This window comes from Rhamphochromis longiceps, linkage group LG10 (assembly GCF_057381845.1).
Source record: "Rhamphochromis longiceps isolate RC_006_pf linkage group LG10, R_longiceps_female_GT1.1, whole genome shotgun sequence".
Taxonomy (NCBI): Eukaryota; Metazoa; Chordata; class Actinopteri; order Cichliformes; family Cichlidae; genus Rhamphochromis; species Rhamphochromis longiceps.
Window position 1 is genome coordinate 4685364 of NC_140566.1, and position 12791 is coordinate 4698154.

Here is a 12791-nt window from a genome sequence, read left to right on the forward strand (position 1 = left end):
GTCATGAAAAAAGATAAAACCATGAACAGCACATGACTGACTATATATGCACACAGCGTAGGAATATGAATTAACTCATGTAATCTCCCCCAAAGCTTCACATGAAGGTGGATTTGTATCTCCCTTTGCCTTTCAGCAGACTCTTAAATATTTGAAGTTTACTTTACAAAGAAGCTCCTTGTCCTTGAAAACCTCAAATACAAGTCATATCAAAAGTTTACAGCCAGAGGGAAAGAACGTGCGAGTTTGTTTCAATGTGCTTTGTGAGCAGCGTACCTGAAAACCATGCTTGCCCCTCCACCATGTGGTGTCCTCTTTAGGGGGCATGTCAATCACAGACACGATGTCGCCAACCTGCAGAGAGTAACAAGCTGACATCAATGATTGTTATAACTGAAACGACAATACATCTAAGCTGACTTCCTCTTACAAGTGCATATTTAGTAAGGATTGTTTAGAGCTGAAAAGCTTGTCTTGAAAGACAAAAAAACAAACACCTACTCAGTTTTCATATTTATTTACTGGTAATATCTGGACCGAAGGCATCTTTATTGCTGTTTCAGTTTGTTTTCCTCTTGTATCACCATCTGTGTAACATTAACTGCTACAAAGCCAGTTTAAAAAATAGGTGTAAAGAATTCACTCTCATATTTTGACACAGAGTAAGTGAGAGTGTGCGCTAATACTAGTCATCGACAAAACAAGCATTCATAAGCTGTTAGCTCTATCAGGGTTTTGCCTCAGTAACACAGCATGGGTCTACTAAGAATTTTAAGGTGTAAGTCACTGGACAGTCACTTTTTACTGTTTAGGGAATCAGCATGTAGAAATCTTTATTTCCACAATTTAATACAGCTTTAAAAAAAAGTTTGAAACTCCAGTACAGCTTTTGGAGAGGGAGCAGTCACATGCTGTTGTAATAAAAGTGATTGTGAATGACCATGGCAGACCCAAACATGCTTTGCAGCATACTTTATTTCTCCCACACACGGTTGCTGTAACAGTACACTCAACGGCTGCAGCTCTCCTGCTGCCAGCCGTACGCATAAACACCAAACACAGGACCCAGTGCAATATTTAAGTCGGCGGGGCATGATTGCAGATGCCGTGCAGGTGCGTCCGCCTTCCCTGCACGGCATCGCAGAACACACCCCGCCACCGTGATTTATCTTACATCATACAAAGTTACACCAGTTAGTCAGAGATAAATGAAAGCAAAGCAACAATAGACTACACTGAGTTACTGAAGCTAATGACACAGAGACAACTCTCTACATATATGTATATTTGTCCTTTAAAGACAACATCCATACATCTTCTGCTTAACTGGGGTGTTGCAGGGGCAGCAGCCTATGCAGGGAAACCCAGACCTCCCTCTCCCCAGCCGTCACCTCCCACCAAGCAATAGAATCTCTCTAATGTCTCCTAGGTCTATCTGTGGCCTCCTCCTGGTAGGCACCTCACACAGAAAGCACCCAGGAGGCATCTTAGTCAGATGCAAGAACCACCTTGTTGCAGTGCTATAAGGAAAACAAGTATTAACCATATTAACCTGCCTAAACACGTTTCATCGCCAACCTTTGGATCATCTCTGTATCAGGGACTTTCTCCTGGCAGCAAGCTAATGAAGCTGAGGCTTGTGTGTGATGCCTCGCCCCATCAGTAACCTAACTGTTCTCCACAGCACTTTGATGGCTCAAGCTTCCTGGAGCTCACTCTTCTGTGTGTGCTAGTGAAGGAGCTGATATTAACAGAATGATTCACAACCATCAGGTTCTGTGGAAGCCATTGCCCAGACTTTTATATGGCAATGGCTACAAGGAGTCACAAGTGAGAGCTGGGTGCAGTGGACAAAAACAGAAAGTACATCATGTTCCCCCATCTCTATTCTCTATAAACGCTCATGTATGTGACATGGTTGAAGCTACAGATCTGTTTCTATTAAAAAGGAAAAAGGCGTGACCGTCACCTCAAAGGACAGCTCGTCTGAGGCCTGGGCTGCGTAGCGCTTTATGACATGAGCAGCAGCAATCGCTGGAACATTGATGGACGATTCTTCGTGAACCAGCAGATGATTCCCCTTATTGTCCACCTGATGAAAACACAAACCCAAAACTTACATGTCAGGTTAACAGAAGCAGCCATCAGCTAACAAATGCTAATATAAGAGTGCACTAAATATGTTTCTATTGGTGCTTCCAGACTGAAAATGTGTAAGGGTACAAAGACAACCTGCAGGGCTTAAGTTACAATTGATAGGAATAAATTAATACCTATGAATGTTTGAAGTCCCTGATAATATTTACTTTATCTATATCAATAAATACTAGATGGTTATGTGTAACTTCAGCAGTCCTTTAGTTAAATTATTCTTTTACAGGAAGTGTATTTACCTCCATCCACGTGAGGGCAGGCCCACAATTGATCTTGTTGTCAGCAATTGCTGAGAGCCGGGAGAGGTAAGCCAACAACATCTGGGAAACTGACTAAACATGGACAAAAACACAGAGAGCAGTTAGTGTCATTACATTTACTTCACAATAGTGCCATTTACTAGTGCCATTACTTTACAACAATTCATTACAAACACAGTAAATTTCAAAGTCTGCTGCCAAAACAAGTCATTATAGTTAAAGATCCCTTTTAATGGTTTAAAGTCTGCTTGCTTTTGCTATGTGTTCACAAAGGCAGCACATTTTCCAGCTAATGATGAGGTCTGCATAAAAGTACACAAACAACTTGAAATGACTTTAGCTCTGACCTAATGTTACAAGGGATATTTAGCTTTATAGTTTCTGGTACCACAATTCCCCAAATTGAGACATTATAAAACAGTAAAACTTTGATCAGCAGAATGTTTGAGATCAAAGTTCTGTCATGTAAAAACCATGTAAACCACGGCTTCCTACTATCGATATTAATGCCTCATGACAATGAATTCTAAGGGCGATCGTGGCTCAAAGAGTTGGCAGTTCGTCTTGTAACCAGAAGGTTGCCGGTTCGAGCCCCGGCTCGGACAGTCTCGGTCGTTGTGTCCTTGGGCAAGACACTTCACCTGCTGCCTACTGGTGTTGGCCAGAGGGGCCGATGGTGCGATATGGCAGCCTCGCTTCTGTCAGTCTGCCCCAGGGCAGCTGTGGCTACAACTGTAGCTGCCTCCACCAGTGTGTGAATGTGAGAGTGAATGAATAGTGGAATTGTAAAGCGCTATATAAATGCAATCCATTATTATTATTATTATTCTCTGATCTAAGCTTGAGTCTGGCTCAGAATACTGATAAAAGTCTGTAACAGCAAGACTACAAATCACTTTGGGATTTAAGCCATACAGGTTTCCACAAATCTACAGTTTCTGCATACATAATGTAAAAATAATAAGCCTTGAGGGTGTTGATCAAAATAAGGCACTGATTTTGCTCACAGTCCCTGGATGCTCCAATACCTCAGACTGATCAGTCAGACTGTCCAATCGAGGCAGCTCAGGCAGCTGTGAGAAGCGTCGGTCGTAGATGCAGAGGTGCAGGTGTTTGTCCAGGACACGAAAATCCTCATAGCTGCGCTTCACAATCCAACTTCGACCCTTCGGAACAATGCAAGCGTAACCGCCAAAAAGAAGAGAGAACACAAACAGTTGACTGAAGGGATACATATTTCTATTAAATTGGGCTAAGGTTAAATTCAAATGATAAAAAGCAGAGCTTAGCTGTCAGATACAACATAAGCTTGAGAGTAGGAAACATTTTACATGCAATTTGCAACAAATGATAAAGAGTTCTTATATATGTAGCACTTCATTGTTTGTCTTGTTAGAGTTTAAAAGGCCAAGTCTGTACACCGTTTTACAAACGTTCCTCATAAACAGACTGATAAAACATGGAAACAAATTATCTGTTCCTCTAAATCAATGGAAGAGTATCTAAGATTTAAAAAAATGTTTTAAAAAATCTACTGGGAGAGCTCTGTTGGCTTGGGGAACTCGATGCTTCCCTGTCCCACTTACAGATGCTTCTCCAAGTTAACCCACCTATCTGGGTTTGTGGAACTGAAACTGGGGTTAGGGTTAGTGTAGATTTAGCAGTAATTCCAATGACTTTAAGTAGTTACAATTTCCAAGTGCCCCGCCACATACTTGTGGGCCATTGCCATGGTGCTGCAAATTGAAGATAATCTGTACATTTGAATGCATGAAACTGGAATAAAAATGTGTCACAAGGCAAAGCTTATGAGCATCTGGTTTGCACGTCTGTTTGTTTGCTGTACTTCATATCTCTGGTTGAATCCAGCTGTGTAAAGATTTGTAAATTTTCAATTAATTTTAAATAAAATCAGTGCTTTTCTTAAATTTAGCCAATTAGCTTTGAAATTTAGATTTTTCAGTCAAAGTAAAAAACTAAAAATACTCCATAAAAAATGCAACAACCCGTTTCTAGTTCTTTCTGAAAATGAGTCGAAGGATTTAAACTGTGAAGCCTTCCTTCCCACATTCTTCAAATCACTCTCCCAGCTGTGGCATTCATCCACAGCTCTTTTCATTTCCTACATAACTTTGATTTCTTTCAGATAACAGCTTAGGCATTTCAGAAATGACCTGTTGAGAGGGAGAAGTCTGCTGATATCTCAACAGGTGCTATTCAACATTTGAGGTGTATGTGTTCGGCTAAACAGGAGCCTATGTGGTTTGTGCATCGTTATACAAATTATAAGACACACTTAAAAAGTTGAGTGACTGCAGTACAAAGAATAAATAAATAAATATGTTCAGGTTTATATGAAGCTAATATCTCCATCAAGCTAGTCCCATTGTGTGCCAGCACATAGTGCCTCAAAGCACAGGACTGACCAGACCAACAATAGTTGCTCAGCACCCACACAACTTGCCAAATATCATCTGATTCTCAAAAATTAGATTGAAAAGTTGCCATTTTGACATAGTGGAGAAGACTTGGCATACATTACTGAAGTTTATCTAAAAAAAAATAATTGAATGGGAACTTTAGAAGTTGATCCAAAATGACAAGGAATGCTTCATCACTGTGCAAAGTTAGAGACAACAACAGTCAAATTTAAAGCAGGTATAATTTATTGGTTTTATATCAGTGTAGTCACTACACTTTCTCACAGCATGTGCCACCGGCAGATGGAATGATGGATGATATTGAGACTGAAAGACGGCACAGAAACAGCAGCAGCTCAGGGACAAGCCTGTCAGTAAAGCATGTGCTGAGTATGGCCTAGAAATCACAAGGTCAAAATGAAATGTGCCCCCTAGGGTGGTTAAGAATGACCAAGCTAAGATCATTTGGGACTTCCAGATAGAGATGGACAAACTGGTGATGGCACTTAGGGCAGTGACCTCCAAACTGGGCAAGTGGTTCCAGCAGATCCCATTGACAACATCTGAGATCTCTGTCCAGAACACTGCAGTCCTGGGAACAGCTAAGATGCTATGCAGCACCCTCAAGCTCCCGGGCCTCTGGTAGAGGACCCGAGCTTGAACAATAAAGACTTCCCACAGCCAAGTTTGTTTTTTGTTTTACATACACACACTAATGCACCACCAATGCACAGGAGTTTGCAGTCTTACCTGGCAGTAAATATGAACCAAGTACACCAGCTCCTTAGATTCATAGCCATTCCGCGTCACTTCGCTTTGTTCATCGCCAAGGGACAGCTGAAAAACAAAGAGAAGGTCTGAGGCATTCGATGAGCATAACATGGGTTACTTCAAGCAACTGTGGTTCTTTAAATATGATTAAAAAGTATTGGTTTATCTTGCCTTGTTTTATCATATGCATCTCTGCCTGACATATGTGACAAACGCAGGCTCATGAATGGTTTCAGGAGTAGTTTTGTGGGCTTGGGCCATATCAAAGTGCCATCCACACACAAACTTGTAATAGTAGACCTCGGTCCTCAGTTAACGGAAGTCAGTTCATTTCTTTTTCTAACGTTACATCTTTCTCTACAGAGAACTGCTTTGGCATGATGAACTACAGAAGCACCAGTGACCTGCTGAGCTACACTCAAGGCTCTGCCCCATATATTAGGATGGCCGACCAGCCCCTCCATACTTATTCTAAGCACGTTTTTCGGTGACCAAGCAAGTAGGGAAGTTTTGTTGAAATGCTTCACTCTCTTATAAAAAAAAAAACAGGGATTCATTAATGCTTGGTTACCAGGGTAACCCCAGTTCTCTGAAGACCCAGCTCCACTTGCATGACCAGTCATGGACGCTCTACTACCACTATGCCTGTTTAATATACACACCAGTCACTTCAAGAACACTCCCTCATTTCTTAAAGAACAAAGGACATTGTTTGCATTGCATGAAAACACACAGATCTATGGACATCTGTCTGAACGTGACCCACAGCTGATGGACTTTTTTGTGGTTGAGCATCCACTCCCCGTACAGTGGTTTCCCTCTGGAGAGCAAATCTGCTCTGGTGTTCAACACACCAGGAACATGAGTCGGCAGGAGGTGCTTGCTGCTCCACATAATCAGGCAGAAAGAAAGCTTGTGTAATGTCACGAAACAAGTGCATCCCTGACAGTTTATATACACCACCACTGTTGCATTCTGTCCTGACCGAGACATGACAATTTTTCAGGAGCAGCAAGAAATAGAGACCATGGTTCCCTTGGGAAACAGAGCAATGTGCAGGAAAATTTTCTTCATGCAACCTCTCGATAGAAAACCCTGAAAAGAAACTGTTCATTTCAAGGTCCAGATATTTAATATTCAGAGTGGGAGACGGCACACTCTTGATACAATTGATGATGAAAATCAAGCCAGACAGGCTGCATAATAGTGCCTGGGTGTTTTTCTCCAGTGCCTCTTCACACATACTAGAAAATCTTTCAAATATACAAACACACTGAGCCCTGCCGCCTGCCAAGGGTTCAGAGTTGCCTTAACATACTTGGAGAAAACCCCAAGGGTGAGTGCCAGTCTGAAAAAGAGGGTCTGCTATTCTTAGACTATGCCCTAAAGGGCATTCAAAATTATGAATTTGTATTTGCTGAAGTGAGAATTGAGGGAACATAAATCCATTTAGGTATCCATTCATTATCTTTTCCAGTGCATTGCTTCCTGCCCTTCAGCCTACAAGAGAAGAAACTTTGCTGTCCAAAGCCCTTTCAGCTCCCCCTGCACCCAATGAACATGCCGTGCTATTGAACCTGGATGGTTTCATTGCAAACTGTAACCTCTGGCAATGCATGTCATGCTCTATGGTCCAGGACCACTCTAATGATCTTCACAGGAAAGAAAGTGAGTACCTGGTGTGGAACCAGGGGCTATTATAAAAGGGGGAGGGGGATTCCATGTCCTTGAAGTGATTGGTCTGTTTTAGAAAGATGTGGTGGTAGTGGAGCTTCTGTTATTGGTTACGCCACAAGGTGCTTCCCATAGTGAGATACTGAGTGTGGTTGCAAAGAGAACCAGAGGTTCTTTTTCAGTGTTTCTTTATGGGAATGTAGCTCACTCCTGGATTGCGTCAGCAGTCCTAAAGCTAAGCTCCAGCACTTCTCAGGATCTCAAGCTGAACCCGAGATACAACATCTGTCAGACAAATTCAAACAATTGATGTAAATTATGATCCTGGAAATAAAAGGATATAATGATAATTAAAGTTATGAGCTCCAAGTGAACAGAGGCAACGGCCACCATGCTGATGGAATATAGTAAGTGCTCGCTAAGAGCAAAGTACTCTATTGGGGTGATATGGTACTATCAGGTAGCCAAATATCTTATAGGAGGTAAATTTGCAAAAATCATATGAAAAGTGTGTAAGAACAGCCTAACACTAGAAACGGTATTCACCAAATTTATAGCACATGTTGTCATATCATCTGGCACTAGGTCTTGTATGCAGAGACACCTCATAATTGGGGTCTTCCAGTGCACATTGCCACTATGACATAATTTGCGTAGCCATGGTGACAGGTTGCCATCCCACCAGTCTATTCTGAGGCAGGGAAGACTGGTTGAACAGATTTAATTGTTCAAAACCGCACGTCTTTGTGTTCAACATACTGTTATTGTCTCTTCTTTGATACTAGCCATTTAATGAAACAGCCTCATGTGGTTTCCCAATCCCTCTTTTATACCAGTGATACAAAGAAAAGTTGAACAGGTGTTTTAATCTTGTATTATATAAGAGCTGGTGCTTTTGAACCTGCTCTATTTCCCATAGGAGAAGCTATCATGTCAGATAGTTGTGCTAATGTTTGCAATCACTGGCTCCACTGCAGAGATTCAGGAAGTTCAGAACTTAAAACAGCATTTTCAGGGCAGCCCATCCATCCATCTATGAATCATTTGTCTCCACGTCAGAATAAAAATAAATACAGAACATAAAGAATGAATATATATTCATTACGTTCTGTACTTGCAAAGGTGAATGAATACCAGGTCAATGCCATTATGTGTCACTTCTATTCTCCCCAAATCTATGCCTGGTCTTTGGTTGCCAGTCTACTGCAGGGAGGTTTGGTTGCTGATTTATTGATAGGAATTAGTTGTACGACTGAGAAAACTGAAAAAGTTTGCAGACACTCTTATTTTGAATAAAAAAGTGATTACATTTTGTAAAATACAAATTAAAAAAAACAAATTTTTAACTTTTGTATTAACTGTGAAATTGTGAAAGAGTAAGTGACCCGCTCATGAAACATTTTTATCTTCTATCCCATTTGCTGCATCATTATGTTAGATCTGCATTTTGTGTTAACACAAACAAAAGTTCTGCTTTCACAACAGCAGACATAAAAACTGAGATCGAGGGTATTTATGTGCTGTGTGGGTCCACTAAACAGAGCCTGTCGGAACAATGTCATTGTGCCAGTGCGGGGGATGAAAACACATGGAAGTGTTCTGGATCCCATTAAAGCAAGTTTGATTTAATACAGTTGTTGAATATTGACTGGTCAGCCTCGAAAGAGGGAAACAGAAGACAGGAAACAGCCAAGGTTAGCTGGTTAGCGCCACTTAACTTTCAAAATAAAAGCAAGGGAATTGTTTACAAGTAAAGCATTGAAAAGGATAAAAGCTAATAAAACAAAAACAAATTGAACTGTACTTGGAAGTTAATACCCAAAAACACAGCGATGCACTTTTGGAACAAGTCCACAGGAGAAAGAGGTCCCAAACGTGGATGGGACGTGGAGAAATTTTCAACTGTTTTTAAAAAAAAAAATCTACTAAAAGTGTTCATGTTAACATCAGCATTTAATGTTTTTCATGATAGTAAAGTAAAATGCTACCTTCGATTAACCTGTTAACATCGGAGTCAGAACTAAACAAAAGAAGAGTATTTCTGTCAATACTTTTGATCTTGGATTGTTAGCATTGATTAGCATGATTCAATATCATGTAAAAATACAACTCAAGTGAAAAACAGCAACAAAAATCTAGAGAAGAGGTGGTGATGGGCACAAAAAGAGAGATTGCGGGTACCCAAAGACAAAGAAGGCTGCATGCAACTGTTACAGTAAAACCAATAGATGTCAGTAGTTAATCCTAGTTACAGTGGCTGCTGTAGGACCAACAGCTCTGGCTGACAACAACGGGAATCAATGAGCTCGTTTACGCACATTTTCGTATGTTTGAACCTGACTTCAGTTCAGGAGATCAGGCTTGAGGTGAGGAGGAGGAAGAGGATGACAATTTATCCAAAAACTGGTCACGTTCTCCTTTTCCTTTGTGTTTTCTCTGCTTTAGTTAAGGAAAGCCTCCTTAGATGATAAAGCATAGATATGATCCTATATGTTTTGAGTCAGACAATGCAGAATCTGGCTAATCACCTGGCCTCACAGAAATCATCTGAGGCTGATGCAAGTTTTGGTTTTCCAGGTATCAGGAAATACTTAGTTTGCTAAGTAATAAATTGGCAAAGTTATCACAAACTGGGCTGATGGTGTAAAAATGAATGGCGTGTCACCGGCTGCTCACACTGCTTAAAAACACACAAACAACAACAAAAACAACATAAAAACCCATCTAAAGTCCAGCTGCTCAGTGGTGACTGGACCAGGGCGAGACGTGGTATTGATCTACTGGCTTTTTAAAAGTATTTTGGTCTGGACTGCACACATGGACCAATCGATAAAACAGGCTGTTATCAACTTAGAACTAGGACACTAGTGTCACCAGTATGACTGTATCGTCTAACCTGACAACATTTTTAGTGTTTATAAATGATTCATCAATGTCATTATCAAAGTATTCTTTATTTTGAAGATTTGTTTTTTTCATGATCTGTTGATCACAATCTGACAAAAAACAGAAAATGCAGGAAGTCTGCTGCAAATTTAAAAGCCGCCTTTTGGATAAGTTCAGTTTACTTGATGGAGGTTCTACTTCCTTAGAAGTGGCAGTTATACATATGAGGTCATTCTTTATCCTATCCAACCCCATAATACTGCTCCATGCAGTCTTTTGTCTTAGTGACTTTTATGTGACTGTTACTGTCAGGGTTTGTTTGGTAAAGTTGTTTCTCAGCAATAAAAAGGAAAGACATGAGGTCATTCAATCCATCAGGTACTGGCTTTTTAAACAAAAGCCATTTTGTCTGGTTTCTGGCTTCTTTCAGTTTTTGTGTATTTTGCGTTCACTGTTTATTTCAATTTATTGCTGTGCTTGTATATATTTGTTATTACTGATTGCTGTGTATAAGCCAAATTGCCTCTCAGGGACATTAAAGTGCTACTCTGCTCTGCTCTTAAGCAAGTGGTGTGTATGTGTGATTATAAGTTGTTCCACATGATGTTGCTGAGCATCAATATTTTGCACCCAAAGTTCTTTTGGAAATGCTTCAGGGTGCAGTCACTGTGGAACTTTTTGATTTAGCAATATCCGAGTGTGTTGTCATGCAAACTGTGGGACTCCATCCAGCACACGAAAGGCTCTGTGCTGTTTCTGCAATACATTTATGTGCATGTGAACGGTTACGACTCAATTTGGGATGATGAGGAACTTTCTGGTCACAAAACACTTAAAGGTTAAAAAAAATGTTATGTAAAGAAGATGATACTGTGAACATAGAGAACATCATGCCTCTCAGTGGCAATCTCAGGATCACCTTGATTGTGGCAGGGATATACATACAGCAGCTAATATTACCTGAGAAACAAACAATACTGCAAAGTAATGCCAGCACAGCAATAGCAGGGTTACAATAAGTCACAGAGGCTTATGTAGCTAAAATCTATTGTATAGCAAATCAAGGCCGGTAAAAAGAGGAATAAACTCCAAGCTTAGAGTCAGATCTGTTGGGTTTGAAGCCAGAATACTAACATGCTCAGAAAATAACACAAAGTAAACACAAAGCGAAGGATTTCTTAACTTCCAGGCAGCTGCCACATTAACCACAACAACAAAATCTGACTGGTGAATTGAATATATTGATGATCTGTTCTGCTGGGAAACCTCGGGTCCTGTGATTCATGTGAATATCACTTTGATATCTCCCAAACACCTAAACCAAGCTGCAGACCAAGCACAAAGGCAGCAGCCTCCCTATAGCAGGACAATGGCTCCAAAATCTTTTAAATACTCAAACAGTCTTCTTATTTCTATGGTTTGTTAATGTTTTTTAAATATATTTTCCCTGTTTTTTTTTACTAGTGCATGATATGATGTAATAGGTCTTTATCATCAGAAGGTAGCAGTAATTCAGCTAGATGCTGATTTCCTGGTTACCACAGGGGAACACCAGTAAAATATCTGTGGCACGGTGAGCGGTGAGACTACATGTCTGTTTCTCTCTACAGTTTTGTACACTAATAATGGCAAAACCACTTCAACACTAGTTTCTAGAACATTACACCTAATATGATTCACACTGTGTATGAACAAAACACAGACTTTTGTTTTATTTCCCAGAAAGACACTTTCTCAAACTATGATGATAACGGTTAGAGAGACCCTGGCTGTGATTCCCAAGTCCCCGATGATCATCTCTGCTGACAGCATGTAGAAATTACAGATAGCATCTACTGAATAAACGAGGCTGGGGGTAAGTGAACTGCAGGTTGGCTCCCAGCTGAAAAACAACAGAACTGAAGTGAGCACCCCAGAGACATTTTCAGCTGTGATGAAGGTTTTCAAAACAAAGGCAGCAGTTTTGCCATTTCAGCAAGCACGTCTGCTTTTATTAAGAACTTTTGAAGAGAACCTGCAAATGCTCCCATGCACCCAAACTGGGAAGCATGCCGCACACGTTACCTACCATTCTAGGCCTGTTTTCTGCATTTCCTGCAGCTCGCCACATTGCAATTCGCTTTCAATCCAACTTGTGCTGCACTAGCACACATTGTCCCTGAGACCACAAAGGCAGCTGCAATCTTGCCAGTACTTGGCAAACTATGGTTTCAAAAACCACAGCTCCAGAATAATAGCATAGGAACAGACTGCCTTTCACAGGAAATGAGAAATACTGAAGAATTCTGGATATACTGGTTTAAGTTCAAAACCTACCCACAGATAACAACAAGGCTGACATGAAGGATTTGGATCAATGTCATGAAAATCAAAAGAAAAACACACAAAAAAAAGTCAAAACAACAACAAAAACCCACACTGGTTTCCTCACTGTGGTCATGCTGTGCTATATATGGTCATACTGGGGAAAAATATATATCACTGGATGGTCTGTCCCTCAGCTGTTCTTGTTTACAGTGTTGTAAAAGCTGGCCTGTGGAATTCCTAAAAGAAAGAGAAAAGCCCTTTCACGTTGATCATTTTCCAAAGACATTTACTTGGAGATCCGTGTTAAACTCAGCTGTCG

At 40.6% G+C, this 12791-nt stretch overlaps 1 protein-coding gene across 2 annotated transcripts in view; it reads right to left on the bottom strand.

Annotated features, from left to right (window-relative positions):
• arhgap32b (Rho GTPase activating protein 32b) overlaps window positions 1-12791 on the bottom strand; it is a 128384-nt gene that overhangs the window by 34298 nt on the left and 81295 nt on the right. For both annotated transcript variants that reach the window (XM_085419941.1, XM_085419942.1), the window contains 5 exons: window positions 5585-5671; window positions 3443-3580; window positions 2394-2486; window positions 1970-2092; window positions 277-354 (listed from right to left, as the gene is read on the bottom strand). In XM_085419941.1, coding sequence (XP_085276067.1) covers window positions 277-354; window positions 1970-2092; window positions 2394-2486; window positions 3443-3580; window positions 5585-5671 — 519 coding nt within the window. The remainder of the gene's footprint in view (window positions 1-276; window positions 355-1969; window positions 2093-2393; window positions 2487-3442; window positions 3581-5584; window positions 5672-12791) is intronic.